General features: G+C 43.3%; 2 protein-coding genes across 4 annotated transcripts in view; one reads left to right on the forward strand and one right to left on the reverse strand.

Annotated features, from left to right (window-relative positions):
• Nucleotides 1-3588, forward strand: part of cenpp (centromere protein P) — an 80308-nt gene extending 76720 nt beyond the window's left edge. Inside the window, exons 7-9 of the mRNA XM_069150396.1 lie at nucleotides 1378-1457; nucleotides 1550-1641; nucleotides 2703-3588. Coding sequence (XP_069006497.1) covers nucleotides 1378-1457; nucleotides 1550-1641; nucleotides 2703-2833 — 303 coding nt within the window. The 3' untranslated portion in view covers nucleotides 2834-3588. The remainder of the gene's footprint in view (nucleotides 1-1377; nucleotides 1458-1549; nucleotides 1642-2702) is intronic.
• Nucleotides 3589-5628: 2040 nt separating this feature from the next.
• On the reverse strand, nucleotides 5629-18566 carry ippk (inositol 1,3,4,5,6-pentakisphosphate 2-kinase). Of its 3 annotated transcripts, none has more exons than XM_069150375.1 (14): nucleotides 18294-18566; nucleotides 15416-15475; nucleotides 13189-13284; nucleotides 12109-12175; nucleotides 11768-11886; nucleotides 11252-11341; nucleotides 10815-10873; nucleotides 10097-10169; nucleotides 9725-9877; nucleotides 8982-9105; nucleotides 7959-8094; nucleotides 7783-7879; nucleotides 7532-7623; nucleotides 5629-6978 (listed from the first exon to the last, which is right to left on the reverse strand). In XM_069150375.1, exons 1-14 carry the CDS (start codon nucleotides 18372-18374, stop codon nucleotides 6750-6752), a joined length of 1476 nt encoding a protein of 491 aa, XP_069006476.1. In that variant the 5' UTR covers nucleotides 18375-18566; the 3' UTR covers nucleotides 5629-6749. The 3 variants fall into 3 exon arrangements, with proteins under 3 accessions (XP_069006476.1, XP_069006468.1, XP_069006485.1); XM_069150367.1 differs by having other exon boundaries at nucleotides 8937-9105; XM_069150384.1 differs by lacking the exon at nucleotides 11252-11341 and having other exon boundaries at nucleotides 8937-9105.
• Between the last annotated feature and the right edge of the window lie 1582 nt (nucleotides 18567-20148).

Consider the following 20148-nt stretch of genomic DNA (forward strand, 5'->3'; position numbering starts at 1 on the left):
AATTATTTTGTAAGACGGTTGGTCGCTTTGCTTCCTGCAGAATCTCTCTCACTAAAAATCTTGATTTTATAGTTTTTTTTCTTTATTGTTTTATGTGAAGCACTTTTGCAACGTAAGTTCAGAAACGTTCAATATAGATTATTATTATTATAAAAACCAGTTTCTGATATTGATTTCTAATGATATGAGACAACAATTAGAAAATCTGATGTTGATCTCATTCATGTCTGTGGACCATAAAAACATATTTGAACTGTTTTAAAGTCTTTAAATATATTTACAGACACATCCTTTCACCTGTGTAATCTACTGGAATCTAAAACAACGCACTTTGACGAAATAAGATGCTACAAAATAAAAATAATAATTAAAAAAAAAACCACTGACAGCTGCTCTGTAGAAGCAGAACGAAGATCTGCTTCTGGTTCTGGTCGGATCTGGACCGGCAGGAACATTTATCAGCCCGGTTCTGATTACAGACCAAACACAGACACACAGCCCTCACCTGCCCCCCCCCCCCTCCCCCCCTCCGTCCACCCCAACGACTGAGGCATGCTGGGAAACGCTGCCCGAGGGCGGCTGGGTGTTGAAATTAAAACATATTTCCAGTTGATAAACGGGCAGAATCAAAAAAAAAAAAAGTTAAAAGTTCGCTGCCGTTTCCTGACGAAGAACAAACTGGAAACTTTGAACTGGATCTGAAGCATTTGTCAACATTGAATCTGTGAAATGAATCATCAACATCAACCTCACACTGCAAATATTCACTCCTGTGGTCTTCCTGGTTTCAGATGAATGTCCGTATGAACCTCCGTGTTTTACTTGAACGAGGCCCAGAGGTTTCAGGATTCTGGACAGATGTTGTGGCGCCGCCTTCAGGCCAACTTTGAACCTGATGGAAAACAGCAGCGATGACGCGTTTCTGTATTTTAACCTTATTGATTACAGGCCAGGAAATAAACGAATAATAATAATAATAATAACAGAAACAAATTGGTTTAAAGAAATAAATCATGTTCACTCAACGTTTTTATGAAAACTTGATTTTTATGAAGAATATCCGAAGTGTTTCTTCATGTTTGATATTTAGGGTTCAGACTTATCACCGGGCTGAAAAACAGAGTTTTGCTGCCCTCTGTGGCTCAAAGTCTGTTTCCTCCTCTGATCAGAAGGGATTTAAAAGTCTTCACCTGCACACGCTGCAGCCAGCTGAGAGGCTGCAGGTGGACAAAGGACATTTTCAGAGCGTCCCCCGAGTGACAGATTCGAGTAAATGTCTTAATATAAATCATAATAAATCTAAACATGAAGTTATCTTAAATAATCCTGCTGACGTGGGAACATTTCTAAACGCGTCTCTTCTTCCCGTCTCTGCAGGAGAAGTATCCGTCCGTCGTGTCTCTCCCCGGAGGCTGCAGGTCAGAGGTCATGACCTTGAATGAGCCTGAACTTCCTGGGTAAATATTCTCATCCCGACGGAGCCGCAGTAAAAAAATAAATAAAAAAGGAAGCAGAAATCCGTGAAGTCGTCTCTGCTTTTCGTTTCCAGATGCGTCTTCTTCGTTCACTGGTCGGTGGAGGTGTCCAGAGAGGGCGGCGTCACTCCAAAGATCGACCTGCTGACGAAGATCCCCGAAAGAGGTGAGAGGGTTCGTCTGTGGGAATCGCCGAGGTCGACAGTATCGCTGCAGGCTGAACACGCGCTCGATCTGAAAACTCTAGTTTTAACAATCAATAAAAAAAAAAAACCTGTTTAAATTCCAGTTCTATTCAAGCTGTGTTCTCAGCATCACATTGTTTTAGTAGAGACCTGATAGGAGGTCATATTAGATATATTTTTCCTTTTATTTCATATTTATTTTAAAAGAATTTGGGGATTTCAGTTTGAAGAAGAAACAGAAAACCTGTTTTTAAAGTTTTTTTTATCAAATCGGCTTTTCCGCCGGAGGGTTTTTAAAAGTGTAAAAATAAACCGGAGACTTGACCAGACTTTCCTCTAAAAAATTAATTATTGATCCAAACAAAGAAACCAGCTGTTAACATTTATCAGAAAATAATAAAAAAACTGAGCAGACTGGAAAAGAAATTAATCACATTTTCTTGTAATCTTCTACCGACTAAACTGTTTCCTGGAAGAGTTCGAATAATAATTTGTTACTCAACATATTTATTCATTTGAAATTAAAAAAGTAAATATTAATTAGATGCTTATTTGTTCTCCATATCTGGAATTTTATGTTTAGACTTAATGCTCTTTTTTTTTTTAGTATTGATTAAACTCATCAGCTAGTTTTTGTTATTTTAATTTATCAATTAATTGTTCTGAACACAACGCGAGCTAATAATGCGATCACAATATTACAGCTGAGGATTTCATCATTTTAGTTTGTTCTGAACACAGAACAAGGAAACGAAGTATTTTGGTTTAAAAAATAATCAATTAAATATCCAAATAGTTGAGATTAATTTCCCGTCAGTGAACTCATTAAATAATAAACTAATTGTTTCTATTTCTTTTATTATTTAGAATTATTGGAGCGTCCTGTATTTTCCTCTAATTACTGCTGAAATAACTTTATTTGTTGTGTTTAAAAAAAAAACATAAAATCTGATATAAACACATTTGCATTAAACAGAATATTGATCCAGGTGATGATGATGATGATTTTGTTTTTTTTCTGTTCTTCCTCGTGCCTCCCCAGCTCTGCAGCTGTTTCCCTCCCGGACTGTAGGCGGCGCCGCTGCGGCCTTTCAGAGCCTGCTGAGGATTCTGGGACCCGAAGCTGCCGTGGAGTCGGTCATCAGAGCGGTCAGCGTTTCTCAGGACACTTAAAACTCAACCAGTCACACTTCATAAACACGTATTCCTGGAACATCTTTACTTTTTATTTTTTTATTTTTTTTACAAACGGCTGCGGGATTTCTCCGGTTTTTGGTTTCAGCAGCTCTAATAAAAGTTTTTTTTTTCTGTTTTTGCTTCATAACTTCTCACAACGTGTTCGGGTGCGTGTTACCGAGGTAGAGACACAGGAAGTGGACAAGCGAGGGGGGTTTTTAGTCTCTTAGAAATCTTTATTCCAATAGAAAGAGCACGACTGTGACGGCTGTGACAGCGGAGCTCGTCGTTCAAAATCTACAAAAATAAATAATTTAAATACAAAATGCCAGACAGCAGTGTCGCCTTTGTATTCTCAAATAGTTTTGTTTTGTTTTTTCCTCAGCTATTTACACACACGCAGTTTATTAGAAGTCTGTAGGTATCACAGGTGTCACAGTGCTGTGATGTTTCTGCAGGCCAACGCTCAGGCGGCAGGCGGAGGCCAACCGGCCAATCAGAGGACGGCTCACCTGTCGGGAGGACAGAGGGGTCTGGACGAGACGACGGGGAGGTTCATTAATTACAATATGAATTAATTGTTATATTTGACCGTCGACGTCGTTTACTGATGTTTTCAAAGTTTCTCCAGAATCCACAAAAACTCGTCGACTCATCTGGATGAAAAAAATATTCAAACAAACTAAAATAAACTACTCGTTTTCTCAATTTATTTCCTAATGCTAAAATAAAAAAATTTAAAAAAAAAGAAAGACGGGAGCCAGAAGTGTTTTAACTAAATTTAACTACGACATTAATCGATCAAACTTTGTCGCCTCGCTGGTTCGTTTACGAAAACTACTTTTGAATGCAGTCGATTAAATGATGCAACACTGAACGTGGTCCAGACCTCTGCTGTCTCACTCGTCCCCCCCCGTCCCCCAGCAGCCTCCGCCGCGCCACCTGACGCGTCTTCGTTTCGACAGATCGATCAGAGGTGGGTTCAGTTCGCCGCCGTCCACTCTCCTCCGTCTCCCAGCCACACGCGATGCGTTCGAGGTCGTCCCGTTAAAAGTGTTTGGATTGAACGGAGCCTCCTGATGACATCACCCCGCTGCCGGCGTACGATCGGCTGATAAACGAGGCAGCGGGCGTTCGGCGGCGGCGGCGCCGGGAAAAACGCGCCCGACGACGGGAGTGAAGTGGAGTGTTGTTGTTTTTTTTTTGTTTGTTTGTTTGTTTGTTTGTTTTTCTGCCGTCTTGTAGTGTGATTGTTTTCAGGCGTCTGATTGGCTGGCGGAGGTCGGGGAGTGAACACGGGGAAACAGGAACTGAAGTCAAGTGTTACCAGTTTATCTGAAGCCTCGGTCGGCGCCGCGGGTTTCTACGAGGACGATGACGTCATGGGGGGGGGGGGGGGGACAGGAAGGTCTCATTTGTTATTACAGATATCGGCGACATTTTTGAACGCTCGTAACCACGTGGTTAATTTCTTTGTTCTAATCGAGTCAAAAGAAACTTTTGAGGTTTCTGTATTTATTTATTTTTTTAGTTTTAAATCGGCTCCAATAACTTTAAAAAGCTGTTAGCAGAAGCAGCGACGGTTCGTGTTGAGGGTGAGACGGTGAGGAAATAAAACTGAATTTAATATCTTGAACTGGAACTAGGACTTGTCTGAATTAAATTGTACATATTTGAAACTGGGATTACGATTAATAAATCATAATTCAGTTTTCGGATATCTGTAATGAGAAACAGGTGAACGTCGTGGCGGACATCCAATCTGGCTTCTTTCTCTAAACCCGACGGAGTCGAGTCTCCAGGCGACGCCACCGTCCTCAGAAACCTCCCGGCGCTCCTGAACGCATCGTTTGTTTTTTTTGTTTGTTTGTTTTTTTTCTTCAAACAATCAAGACGACCCTGTTGAGCTTCTGTTTAGGTCCTCAGGAGTCGGAGGGACGGAGAGTTCACGTCCCGAAGTCGGCTTCGTGTCCGGTCTTCTGCCTCTCGACGACGCGGCTTTCGTCCTCCGGTCCGACCGGAACATTTAGGCACGTGGACAAAAACAACACACCACAAATAAACAAACAAACAACAAGCCACTTATGGCACAAAGACCAGCGGAGCAGCAGCGTGAAGCTCGGCCTGTCTGAGGAGAAGCGCTGTCCGTCACCCAGCAGCCCTGAATCTGGTGAGTCACATCGGGATGGTTTTTGTTTTTGTATCTCTCCGATCAGACGGATCGACGGCAGAACGGAGACGCCGTCCGACGACACGGGACGCCGTCTCCGTTCGGCTTCGACCAACTTCCTCCTGCTTCACTTTGACATCGTCCTCTCCGCCGCGGCGGCTCGGCTGAAATCGCTCGAGGGTAAAATAACTTCTGTCGACGCGACCGGCAAACTTGCACTTTGTATTCGTGGTTATAAACGAGAGTTATAAAAGGAGCGGGCGAACGTAAACCCGTCTCCGGGTTAGTCGACGGGAAACTACCGAAAACGCAAACGTCTCCTTCGACCTGCGACAGAATGGGCTGAATCCTGTTCTGACGACAACAACGGTCAAAAGTAAAATGTGTTTTCCTTCAAAATAAAAGCAGGTTTTATTGTCCGGGGAAAAGAAGAAAAAAAGTTCCTAGCCGTTAAAGGCTCAGTTCACCCAATTTACAAAATATATATCTATATATATAGATATCTATATATCTATATATATAGATACAGATATAGATATATGTATATATTCAGTAATATTAATATAATCCAGTACGACAGTTCTGCTATAAACTGTCTGAAAACTGCAGCGGTCTCACGTCCTTTTTTTTTTTTTTTTTTTTTTATTCGGGTGAACTGATCCTTTAAATGACACTCGACTCGCTTCCCTGACGAAACAAAATGAATGAACGCACTTGACCTTTGACATTTCAGCGTCGCTGGCGGAGGTTCAGCGGGAGTTAAATCTCTACCGGAAACATCTGTTTTAACTTAAGAAAGTAAATGTGACATTTTAACGCCTTCGTTCAAGGTTTTTGAGTTTTTAAAACGCAGCAGTCATCTCCGGAGAGTCTCCACGCGAGGCGTTTAGGAACTGTCGGTAAATTGCGGCGTCAAGAGACGTTTAAGGGACTTCTGTAAATTGCAGCTACAGTCCGAGTTATGACGCGTTCACTGTGACGAAGAGGACCGGGGGGGGAAAAAAAAAAACTGACTCCGTTTCAAACATCGGGCCGCTGACATCAAATGAAAGCAAAGCATTGTGGGTAAAACGACCGCCGCCTCGTACGAGAGAGTCTTACAAACAGCTCCGCTGCGTTGGCTTCACCTCCTCTGTGTGGCTGCACGGCAGGTAACGAATGCTCCCGTTACCGTGGTGACGCCAAAGAGGACGCAGTACGACCTGGACTGACAAGCCGCGCCCACAATCAGGAAATGACGTCGTACGCACGACATAAACTAAATGACCTGCTTTTCTCGCCATCACTTCCACTCTGCTTTCTCTCCTCTGCAGCGTTGCCACGGAGAATGAAGTGGAGGGGAGGGGGGGGTAAAGTGTGTTGCCGTGACTACCGCATTCACCCGATCAGGAGGTTACTCTTGTCAACAAAAAGGGAAAACAAAGCTTCCGTGACAAACCGTGGTGTCGGGATTCCCCTCCCGGGTGGGGCGAGATGTCGGGTCGCCGTGACGACGCTCGTGCTCACCAGTCAGTAACAGAAACATCTGGAAGTCCCTTAAACGTGTGCTGACTCGGCGGCGGCTTCCTGGAGGTTATATTTTTGCTGCTGCTGCGACCTGCCGACGTGAAGAAAGTGCTGCAGTGAAGTCTGTGATGAACAGCTCTGCTCACAGGCGACGGGAAAACCTCGTCAACGCGGCGTCTCCTCGCGGCGGCGGCGGCGGCGGCGGCGTCTCGTCCATCGGTACCCGCGCCGGGCCGCTCACATGGGGTGGAAGAGCAGCGTGCAGTCGTCCCTCTCTGCGGCCGCGAAGATGCCGGGGAGCGTCGGCAGAGAGCCCTTCGGCAAGGCACCGCCCGTCCTCAGGTAGCAGGAGACGATCTTCTGGTCCAGACGCAGCTGGCGGGCGATGCTGTCGAACGGCTTCGGGTCCAAATCCAAGATGGAGACCGAGTAGGAGAAAGCAGGGAGTCGGAGCCGTCTGGAGAGACTGGAGGAGAGGAGGAGAGGAGGAGGGGAGGAGGGCTGATGAACAGGAAGCTAAACTACATGTACTTACGCTGAAGCGTTTATATTGTTTATTAAAGCCACCAGACTCCTTCGACAAAAACAGTCATTTCACCTCCTGGTTAGTTATTGTTGTGTTTTATCACATTTACAACAGACGAGGTAAAATGACTGTTTTTATTAAAAAGGAGTCTGGTGGCTTTAAAGAGAGTTTAGAAACAGACGTTTAAAAAAAAAAAAAATACATTTTTAGGTGGCTAAACTACATTTTGTTGCCGACCCGGTTTAAAGCAGAACTTTAAAGCTGAGCTGGTTGTTTCTCCAAACTCTGGACACGCCAACACCGATCCACCTCACACCACCCAACTCAAACAAACGAGAACGATCGCTTTAATATTAATAACAATGGCTTTACTTACCAACATGAAAAGAATAAAAAGGTATCTGAAGACCTCTGACGAACTAGAGATAATAATCCAAACCGCGGCGCACCAAGAAAGATTAAAAGGCAAATGTTAAGCTTTCGAACCTCTTACCCTTCATCGTCATTCTCTTCCTCGCCGCTGGGCACGAGGGCGACCATGATGGAGCAGTCCTTGGCTGTCATGGCAACACGGTACTGATGGACCTGATTTAAAAAAAAAAAAAAAAAAAAAAAAAAAAAAACGGTTTCGATGCGTTAAACAACGGAGAGAAATGTTCCAGCGGGTCACCTGGACCGTCACGGATCCTGGAGGTTTCCGAGTGTGCGACCGGGAAAACTGGGATAAGCGGGAACCAATCGGACCTTGGCGGCGGCGTCCTCCACGGAGTCCTCCGTCGAACACTTCTGCAGCTTCTCCAGGAAGGCCTCGTTGTACGGTCCGTCTATCTGAAGACGGGTCCTGAGAGACGGGAACGTGACGTCAGAGACCGGGAAACCTCCCCATCAGACGGCGGCGCCGCCGCTCGACCGGGTCTTACCTCTCCTTCGGGAAGTCGTGCAGGTGCTGCTCCAGCCGGCGGTAAAGAGGATAAAGTCCTTCGATGTCCAACGTGTCCAACATCTGAGTCTGAAGGATCCTGAACAGAACGCTGTCGCTGGGTAAACCCTGAGAGCCTGAACACACACACAGAGAGAGACATGTGATCAGAGGGAGGTCAGCTGATCTGCTTCATCAGGTCAGACTTCAAAATCTATTCAATCAAGTGTTTCAGCTTCTTTTTTTTTTAAACAAGCACTAACGCGTGAGTCCCGTTTCTGTTTCACACATTTAGATCATCAGATTCTGAGCAAAACTGTTTGTGTGCTGAAAGAACAAATGCTGCTTTCAGTCAGCAAAACATTTCTGGAGGAGGTTCGAGGCAACAAGGAAAACGTTTGTAGGAGAGGAGACAGACGGGCTGCACGGATCTGCTCAACGCTACAGATCGCACCGCACGACACCGGGAAAAAAAAAACACATCGATACGAGGGAGTGTTTCAATGTTCGGGTTTGTGATGCTGTATTTGATTCTCAAAAAAAAGCAAAAAAAACCCACTTGATTTTTAGTTAATAGTTTACATGCAACGATTGGATCAATGAAAATACTCTTGTTCTGATCGCATAAAAAAAAAAAAAAAAAAGACTCTTTGCCCAAAAACTGAATTAACGCCTGCATCGATGTGTAACGATTTCTGCGGATTATTTTCTCAGTGAAGCGATTCGTTGTTTTTCAGAGTCCAAGATGACATCATCTCGTGTCATAAAAATGTTCAACCGACCGACAGTCCAAAATCTGGAAAAAAAATCCAGTTTTACAACCAAGAAAACCAACAAAATCAAAAATGTAGAACCTGGATTAATGAATTATTAATCATGAACTAATGAATGAATGAATCACTGCAGCTGAGCTAACGATGATAAATAAAGTGTTTGATTCACGTTGACAGCCGTCATGTGCTGATTAAAGTGAACAAACCCAGATCAGCGGAGTCACTGAAAGTAGACAGGAAGACTTTCTGACCGTGACGAATCCTCTCCTTGTTGAACAGACTGGCTTCACAGAAGCTCCGCCCTTCTCCCGGTCTGTCCGTCACCTCCCCTCCGTCGCCTCCGCCGCCGCCGCTCATCAGGGCGTTCACCAGGACCTGCAGGCGGAGAGAGAGAGAGGTTCGAGGAAACCTGGTTAGTGCGCTTCCTGCTGAAAACTCTCTGTACGCACACAAAAGATGCATCAGAGCGTCTGAAAAAATAATAATCGCGCTTCAGACATTGCGACATTTCCCTTCGCACGTCTTTTTTAACTTCCTCAGCAGTTTACCGAGAAAAACTGTAACTGAGCAGAAGTTGATGAGGTTTTTTGCTTTTAGCTCAAAATCGAGCCGTTTCAGAGCCGGTCTTGTTCAATCACGTCGTTTCTAGTTGTCCCCGACGACTACGCTTGGGAGTGTAAGGTGGGGGCGAAAAGGCCGTCGTCACGGAGACGAGGGAGAGACGCGCAGCAACAAAAACAAAAGTGAACTTTCCGACTCTTTCCTCACCTCCACAGGGCACGACTGGTCCGCTGTCCCGAGTAAACCGACCCTTTAGTCCTTCTTTACAAATAGCCGTGGTCGCTTTTAGAGGCCTCGCGGGTGTTCCTATTATTCTGTCCATCCTATTTATATCATTTGAGGGAGGTTGAGCGACAACCGCTCTCACACCAACGCAGCACCGAGACCGTCGCGCTGCGGGAGTTTCAGCTCGTGTTGTGTCTTGTGTTCGTACCTGGATGAAGTCGTTCAGGACAGTTTTGCCGGTCATGTGACTGTTGATCCGGTTGTTTCCGTACAGGAAGTACGGTCTGAGGTGATGCAGCAGAGAGTTCATGTCCAGCGAGTCGTCACTTCCCTCCTTACTGCTGTAGATACACTGACCGCCCTGAAACACACACACACACACACACACACACACACACACACACACACACACACACACACACACACACACGTCTTACTACGGCCACATGGTCGTAATCGGGTGTCATCTTCCAACTGGCAGCGATCCAATTATAAAGTCAGCGTGAACTTTCTATTCCAAATATTTCTAATGATCTTCGACTCCGATAACCGAGACAGGACGTGTCTGGCTGCGTCTCACCTTGAATATTTTGAAGTTGTTCTGAGGTTCTTCTATCAGGTGTCTGATGGCGAAGTGCATCCTCTGTCTGTTCCTGAGAGAAACCAGAGAAACACGGCGTTCAGCAGCTTCATTATCGGCAGCTTCATTATCGGCAGCGCTCGGAGCAGAAACGAAACGTCTTCAGCTCTTTGACGGGATTCAAGAGGGCTAGAAAACTCGAAGCAACGTCGTCGTGACAGATTTGGCACAGACATTTTAAAAAAGACAGAAACTTTCTGGAAACCAGTGAATTATTGATTACATGTGAATATAATGTGTGTGTGTGTGTGTGTGTGTGTTATGTAACATGACGCCTGCAGAGACACAAGTAACACAAGCGACATTAAGTTTGATGCTTCTGCTTTCTATCAGGTTACATGTCGTCAAGCGTGTTAACACGGATCTGAAAGCTGTAAACACCGATGTCCTCTAACGCGGAGGCCGGCGTGTCGTTGTGCTTGATTACGCGGAAAGACGTTTCATTCATTCATTCATTCAACAACCTGCAGTTTTACTTTGACCAGCTTCTTCAGGCCACAACAGAATCTAAAAGCACCTCCGGAAACATTCAGGCTCATCATCATCTCTGATTTCCACACCATAACACCCGACGTGTACATATACATGCAGCAGTGTTCATCATAATCATGTGTCTGTGAAACCCAACTGATCGCATGACCGGACGCGGTGGTCTCACCCTGAGAACAGGTCCAGAGGACAATACAGACTGCGTCTCTTCCACTTCCCGTTGGCCACCTGCAGGAAAGACAAACGCACGAGAGACAGAAGCAACTCAACGTTTGTTCTTCTTCTTCTTCTGGACCGACTATTTACTTAAGGCTATGATCCAAACAGCAGGCAGTACGACAGTATATACTTCTCTCTAATATGGCTGTTGGACTTCCATCTATTTGTGTGTTTGACTTGCAAATGATTGATTTTGGATGCCATATTTATTGGGACTCACACAAGCGTTGACTGGACAGTATATTGTTACCGACATAAAAGTGGAAACTTCAGATCTCTTTATGGGGCCTGGTTTTGGTCCACGGGCCTACCTTTGCACCACTGCAGCACACTTGCAGTAAAGAAAAGGATGAGCTGAGACGCTCTGCTTGCTCTGTCGTTTGTTACCTTGTAGTGTTGGTGCATGCAGAACCGGCACACTTTGGTCTTGATGTCTTTGCTGACGTGTTTGGTGGACGGCAGGAAGCCACATTTAGGCTGAAGACAGAGCACACACACAAAACTGCTGAGTAACACACACACACACACACACACACACACACACACACACATATATATATATATACACACACATATACATATGTACACACACACTAACACACTCATGTGATCTGTTGTTTTAGGTTAGTTTGTGTGCGTGACTGTTATGTGAGTCCCGAGCAAAGATTTCAGAAAGTATGGCTTTAGTATGGTATTTATGAAGGAGGCCAATTAAATCAACTTTTTTGCTCTTTTATCTTAATTAGTAATAAATGTTTTCCCAGCCCCTGAAACAAAGTCAGCAGAACTTCTCCTACATCTAAAAATAGGGGGAGGGGGAGGAACAGATAATTTTAGGCTTAAAAAGAGAAGTGTGTGTGTGTGTGTGTGTGTGTGTGTGTGTGTGTGTGTGTGTGTGTGTACCTTGATCTCGATGCAGAGAGGGGGAGTGTGTGTCGGCTGGTGGAGGGCTGGAGATGTCAGGTTGGGCAGACAGAGAGCACAGCCGCTGTAGATGTCCATCACCTTGTCACAGCGCCATGCTGACGCACAACACACACACACACACACACACACACACACACACACACACACACACACACACAGTATTTGAGTTGAATATCCATAGAGATGATCACATGTTGCTGTTGTCACCTTCAGTCAGAATCAGGCCAACAGTTCTCCCCCCCCCCCCGTGTTGTGCTAAGCTAACTGCAGGCTGTAGCTTCATATTAATGTCACATTGAACAACACTTGAGTCTCACCTGGTCTTTGATGCTGAACTTTGATTGACAGCTGTCGCACAAACTCTAAAGGCAGTTTTACCACTTCCTGTGAAGAAAAAAAAAAAAAAAAAAAAAGTCCCTTCAGTTTGCGTCTCTGCTCAGCTGCTTCTATTTGTTTTGTCATCACAGGTGCATTATGGGAGTGCTGTCACCGTGCCTTCAATAAACACCAAAAAAAAAAAAAAAAACATCCTGCTTCACACCGAGATATTTAACTATCACATTCATCACGGTGGCACCAAATACTGATTTAAAGACGGTCGGTGTCACATGTCGACATACATCAGGCCGCGCGTCAGGAACTGTTGGGGATTTTTGACGGTGCCCTCAATTCATCAAAAGAGATCAATTCAGCTGTTTAGTCTAAAATTAGACACCATCTGACCCGAGAATGATGTTCATGTGCTGAAAGCCTCCAGACTTCAACACTGAACCTTCGTGTTTCCACAACGTTTTACATCCGAATTTAAAATGAAATTTCCCTGAAATATAAAACTGGTATCAACGGAAGTTTTGTTTGGGAACCGGTGTTGAAGTCGGGTCATTGTTGAATGATAACCAGCCTCAGTCTCACCTAAAAGGAATGCATTCATGTCTAATGTTAATCAATGACACCTTTGTTTTCCTGCTGTGACACACATCATGCATGAAACTGCCTTTTTTTTAGAAATGTGTAAAAGTTGTTCAACAGACCCGACTCCTATTATATTTTTAATAGATTTTACATTTTTACTCGGGGAGCTGCGTGTTTTTGTTTATCACTTTTTTTTGTTGTTTTGGCTTACAGGAAAAAAATTCCTTCAATGTTTGTGGCTGCCGAAGGAAGTCGTGCGAAGTCTGATAAACATCCTGAAGTGATGTTACCGGACTCGGCGTCGGAGTCGGAGTTAAGAGGAGTGAGCCGTGCCAGACTTCTGTAGCTGCTCCTCGTCTCCGCTCGAGGCTGATAAGTAGCGCGGCAAACCCCTCTGCGGCCATGTTGCATTGTGGGTAACATCAGATTTTGACAAAGATAAAAGGGATCAAATATAAGATGCAAAAAAAAAAAAGTGTCTTCACCCCGCTGTGGATGAACTTCTCCCCCAGCAGGCTGCTCATGACGTTGGAGCTGAAGTCAACGATGTTCTGGATCTGCCTGAAGGCCTGCTCCGCCGTCTGGACACACACACACACACACACACACACACACACACACACACACACACGCACACACACACACACACACACACACACAGAAAGACGAGCAGCCAGGTAAACACACGAGTTACATCCTGTTCTGAGATTGTGTGTCAGATGTTCGACGGAGAGGTTAGTCGTCCTCCGTGACCTCGCAGAGGCATTAAAGATTCACAAAGTCGTCTCAGTATCCAGAGCCGATCACCGTCCGACTCTCGGCCATCACACGCGGCCGCGTGTCTTTTCAGGGATTCAAACAGATCTGTTGTTGTTCGCCGACAGATGTTTCCCCCTGCAGGACAAACAGCCGAACACTCGGGGCTTTGTGGACGGGATGAAGAGGAAGAAACTAACGAGATGCGCCCGTCAAATACAGGGACGGAAAGTGGGGCATTTAAAAATGGACGGACAAATAATCGGGACGCGACAGACTGAATAACGCGGTGAATTATTACTGACATTTATTCAGATTATCAGACTGCATCACTTTCTGTTTTTCAGCCAGCCTTGAGCTCATGCACACGAAAGAGATGAAGTTTATAATAACTGAACAATCCCGTGTTTTCAAACTTTGTGAAACTGGACTGGATTCTGGAGGATTTTTAACGTCCACGTGACCACGTGCACTTCTGTTGTCTTTACTTGTCCCTGCAGCTGACTGGCGACGACGTCGCTCTATTATACGTTTCCGTCCGTAAGCCGGAAGAAAACCTGCTGGCTTGAGCAGTCGGAGCAGTTACCACGGCAACTATTATCCAGCCCAAGGTTAGCCGGTTTGTAAAAAGGAGCCCCTGGTTTCTCTTCCAGCTCAGAATTACATAAAACCTTTAAAGGACTTAAAAGAGGAAAAATATATATATATATATACAGTTTTTTTGTTTTGTTTTTTTCCTTCTTCTTTGAATGTGAGAATTATAGATGAATTATAAATTTCAGGCGGTTGTCCTGCTGCGTACTAACTCACATTCAGATGTCGTATTATGTTAGTTCTGGTATGAAAAGTCCTGACAGTCAGTTTCAGAGCGAGAGACTCCCACGAGCAGCGGCTCATTTGAATTTGGGAGGTGGGCGGGGCCAAACCATCAGGGAGCGTCCCAGAGCCTTTAATCTGACCAGGATGTTAAACCAGCAGCTTAAGCTTCACCTGCTGCTTGTGCAACATGTGCCGAGTCTTTTCCTATCAGTCATGAATCTGTCAGACCTTGACAGACATTAAGAACATACCAGTTTAACAGCATCACTTGTGTGTGCCTCCTGGTGCATCGTGGGAACATCCTGTGCAACCCTGAGACTGTTGTTTTAAGCAAAGTCTCTTATTTGATTTGGCAAGCCCATTTACTCTTACAAAACGAAGCGCCAAAGACTTGTGGATAAATAAACGTCTGTACGGGAGTCAGTCGCTCTGATGATTTGACAGGACGTTAAACTGGGCCTGTCAGTCATATTTACATTAATGAACATTAATGTTCAGCTTTGTTTGTTATTCTCATGAAAGCTTTTAAATCTACCGTTTATTCAGCGCAGCTCCGGTCCAGCAGACAGAAGCCGAAACATTTTGATAATTTGTATATTGAATTAATTTAAACTACCTTTTCTTCGAGGCCAAAACATGAAACTTCTGTTCTCAGCTGGCTGATTATGACGTGGACGCTCACACTGAACAGAAGCTGATTCAGGGATGATTCTGATGGAAGTTTTGCTCAAACAAGACAGCTGCGTCCCCAGTTATAAAAAAAAAAAAAAAATAGAAAGGCAGAAACACTTTGATACTTTATAAAGACGACAACAACGAAAGACGAAGAATACCGAACCACGCGGACGTGATCTGTCGGCTTTGAAGTCAAAACTGAAAGTAAAGCACGTGACTTCGGGGAATCAGAACTTCTGATCTGATCGATCGTCCTCCCTCAAACTTATCATGGAAGGACAGACGGTCTTGGCGGAAAACTATTCTTCAGTAAGAATCTGACCCGACGCTGAGGGTTAAATTCTGCTTTAGTTTGCGCTCCGTCTACAACGTAATCAATACACGTTCCCAATAATGTGATGTGCTCTGTGTTTATTTATTAATTTGTTTTTCCCCACTGGAGTATTGATTTCTCATATTTACCTGCGGTGGGTTTTCAGAGTCCTCGGCCGGATACTTGAGCAGACGTAAAACTCTGGAGAGCTGCGAGAACAAGAAGAAGACAGATCGGTGAGCGTCGGCGGAGCCTCGTTAAAACCCAAATTCACAACCACCGAGCCGGGAAACGGGTCTGAAATACTGATGCACTTCTCCCACAATGCAACAGGAACGAGCGAGTCCATCCTGCAACAACAACAACAACAACAACAAAAAAAAAAAGGTGTGGGGTGTGTCGGCGGGAGAGGAGGGGAGGGGGGGCATCGGAGCCGACTGAAGCCTCCGAACGTCTGCGTCACAGAGCGAGTCGAGACAAGCGTCTCCGCGTAAACAACATTTAACGCACAAAACGCTGCGTGTTAACTGGGACGAGAAACTATGACGTCCGCTGCGAGGGCGTGGGCGAGAGAGAGAGTGAGTGAAGGGCATCTTTATGATGTTGACAGAGTAGACTTCAGGAGATCTTCGCAGCGGTTATCTACATGCCCACGAGAAAGCAGCTTACTCGGGGAAATAAAGGCTACAAACCACACATCAGCGTCCTCACTGTGAATCTCACATTTACATACAAAGCCTCGGCGATTTGATCTTTTTATTTCCAACCCGACCTTCATTTTTTTGAACGATATCTAAGATTATTTCAAAGCGTGTTGGGACAGATGATGCGGTAAAGAGACAAGAAGTCCCTCCGAACACCACATAATTGTAAAAATAAATAAATAAAATAACAGTTATCGTCGTCGGGTTTTCACAGTTCTGACGGTGCTTGAACTTAAAATGTGGATGTTTAATCAAAGATATTCTGTAAATAAAAAAAATATTAAACCGGGAGGCCTGAAATGATCCGGCTAAGATCAAAAAGTCAGGTGACAAAAAAAATTCTGTGGATTTTTAACCGAACTTGATCGAAGAAATTCATCTAACTTTTACAACGACTGTTTTTTTTTTTATTTATACTTCTAGCCACGATTGAGCCGTTTCCAGCGGAGGTTCATGTCCTGCTGGTGCAGCAAAAAACAAGCTTACATTAAGTAAAAAAAAAAATTAAAAAAAATGTAACAGGAGCACAACAATAACAACAAAACAAAAAAAAACGCCCAGAAACTGCTGCGAGCTCAGAGGCAACCTGAGAGCCAAGAGTTTCAGACGCTTCCCACATATTGTTCACCTGCTCGATTTCCTCATAATCCATACCCGTCTCTGCTCCACCTGTCACCTTTAAACAACGTAAAAAATAAGCTTACTCATATTTGCCGGTATGTGTTGTGGTTATTGCCAAACCCAGACTCCCCCTCAACAGGAGGGATGATGCAAGAGGAAGGTGGCGACAAGAGGCTCCTCGGATAACCATCTGTGCAAGTGTACGCACATCAATTACTATTATTATTATTATTATTATTATTGCTGCTGCTGCTGTTGTATATCAGTTTTCCATGATATATATATATATATATACATGAATTCATCCCTTTAATACGTCTCTGATTGGATTAAACAAACATACATACTTTAAGGGTGAAACCACCCAAAATGCAAAGTTTTTAACCAACACACACACAAAAAAAAGGTTGTTGTAATATGGAAATAACAAGCAAAGAGAAGAACTCACGAACATGCAAATATTAAAACTGCGACGTAAAACATCCTCTTTCACTTAATGCTGTTTGGGTTTTGTTTTCTCCTCGATTATCAGTTTTGCGTATGAAAAAAAAAAAAAAAACGTCAAAATATAGCTTAATATTGCAATATGAAGTATTTATTTCAGTATTAATACGCATGATAATTGCCAGCGAACAAAATATTTAAAAGGTGATACCCAAGAAATTGAATTAAGTCGCCGGGTTAACGCCTCAAAACTTTTTGTATTACAACCAGAAGCATCAGATATCAACAACTACATTCATATTTAATATCGACCTTCTCGTTATTCCTGATTTTAAATATGGAATTTGCACATTTAACTTTGCTTCAAGTTCAGGCAACTTTTAACACTTCATTAATTCAGTGAGGGGGGGGGGGGGGGGGAAATAAATATATATATATATATGGTAGAAAATAAATGAACATTATAAGCAGAAGTGAAGTCGGGGTGTGATCTCAGCTCTGGTGAGTTTCTAAAGACTCAGGCTCGTATGCAAATCAGAAACTTGAAAAACTAGTTCTGCTTAGTCGACTTAAAGTCAGTAAAAAGAAAAAAGAAAAGCATTGCTTGAACTGTCGTCCCGTTACTCAATAAAACAAACAAACAAAAAAAGCTCCACCGACTCGTGCCCTCCTCACACCGGTCCCTGAAGGAGGCTCTCCCCCCCCCCCCCCCCCACACACCCACACCCACCCCTCCTCCTCCAGGTCAATTAGCCCGGAGAAGTCGCGTCAGGCGGCGGCGGCAGCGGCAGCCCGGTAAAGTGTTTCCTGTCGCCGGGTCTCTGCGACCAGCTGCCGGCTGGAAAAAAAAAAAAAATAAAAAAGCTGCTAGCGGCTAAATTAGCTCGCCTGGATCTTACAAAAATAAAATATATTTATTTTATTTTTTTTGTTAAAGCCTCCTGACACCACGAACACGAAGTCAGCGCCCCGGTCACAAACCTCCACGTAGTTCCCACATCTTTAGTGGACTTTCAGGCGTTATGGGTCTTTTTTTTATTTTTTTTTTATTTATTTTTAATTTATTTATTTTTAAACCAACCAACTTAGCTCGTCGGCTAAGCGAGCTAAGTTAGCAGACACAAGGCTAACTAACGGCCGCGACGGTGGACTCGATCTTCACCAGAAAACTTGGTTTTATTTTATTTATTTATGTTATTTTAATTATTTTTTTGGTTTTTTTTGTGTGTGTAGCTTCTCGTTAGCCTCGCTGACTCACCTGGACATGTGACACCACCAGGCTCTTGTTTCCCTCTCCGTGGTACTTCCAGTCGTTCTCCTCCATTTTGTCCACTTCCATCGCACCGGCGGCGGCGGCGGCGGCGAACTGAGCTCCCGTCGACGGCCACAAAGCGACACGCAACGGCGAACATCCGCAGACAAGTTCTGCGACCGGAGCTGCTGGCTGCGAGCAGTAACTTAAGAGCAGGAACCGCCGGACCCACCGACAGACTGCTACCGCTTGACCGGGCCCCGGGCCCTCCCCCCCACACACACACACACACACACACCGCCACCACAACCACGCCGAGTCACCCACCGCCGTGCTACTTCCGGCTGCGATTTCAAAATAAAAGTCACGCTAGACGGACGCTGTTCTTAAGCCGTAAAGTAAAAAAAAAAAAAAAAGTTCAAATTTGAAAAGAAGTTATGCTATTAAGTAAAAGTCGCAATTTAAATTTAAAAAAATATATATATAGTAAGAAAATTAAAACAAAATCCATAGGACAAACAACAAACTCATTTAGAAAATGATTAAATGATGCGATAGATAGATAGATAGATAGATAGATAGATAGATAGATAGATAGATAGATAATTGATAGATAGATAGATAGATAGATAGATAGATAATAGATAGAGAGATTAATAGATAGATAATAGATAGATAGATAATTGATAGATAGATAGATAGATAGATAGATAGATAGATAGATAGATAGATAGATAGAGAGATTAATAGATAGATAGATAGATAGATAGATAGATAGATAATATATAGATAGATAGATAGATAGATAGATAGATAGATAGATAGATAGATAGATAGATAATATATAGATAGATAGATAGATAGATAGATAGATAGATAATTGATAGATAGATAGATAGATAGATAGATAGATAATAGATAGAGAGATTAATAGATAGATAATAGATAGATAGATAATTGATAGATAGATAGATAGATAGATAGATAGATAGATAGATAGATAGATAGATAGAGAGATTAATAGATAGATAGATAGATAGATAGATAGATAGATAATATATAGATAGATAGATAGATAGATAGATAGATAGATAGATAGATAGATAGATAGATAATATATAGATAGATAGATAGATAGATAGATAGATAGATAGATAATAGATGATAGATAGATAGATAGATAGATAGATAGATAGATAGATAGATAGATAGATATATAAATAGACTTTATTGATCCCGCAAGTGGAAATTTTTTTGTTACAGCAGCATGAAGACACGCCAAAAGCAATGAAAATCACAGAATAAAAATAGAGGTGGTAAAGGTATAAATATAATAAAAATTTAAAAAATGCACAGTATATACAAACATAATAGAATAACAAATTATATCAAATTAAACAACAGTGCAAGGGTGCTAATGCTGAATGCAAGAAATAATCCTAACAGGACAATTTAATCGGTTCTTCGGGCAAAAGTCATATTTGAGTAAGTGCTGTAAACTAACCAAAAAAGTAACACAGATGTATGACGTATACAAGCATAGATAAACATTTATGACGAAAGTCATAACATCGAGAATACAGCCATAGTATAACGTAACAATAATACATTTACTTATTCCTAATCGGAATAAATGTAACATAATATATTTTCAAAGGACACCAATATTGGGAGAAGTTTCTTCTCACTGCACCCTTCTACTCTTTCCTGAAAGAAAGCGTTCAGTTTCAGTGCTTTTATTTTTAAGCTCTGCCTTTGTAGCTGCGTATTTCCGGTTACCTCTGCCCAGCTTGACTGACTCTCTTGACGGGCAGGTGACTCGACCAATGTCTGGTACTGCTGCACGCTGAAGTCCCGCCTA

This window comes from Embiotoca jacksoni, unplaced genomic scaffold (genome assembly GCF_022577435.1).
Source record: "Embiotoca jacksoni isolate LCO1_2020_lvr unplaced genomic scaffold, fEmbJac1.0.p SCAF_1, whole genome shotgun sequence".
NCBI classification, from domain to species: Eukaryota; Metazoa; Chordata; class Actinopteri; family Embiotocidae; genus Embiotoca; species Embiotoca jacksoni.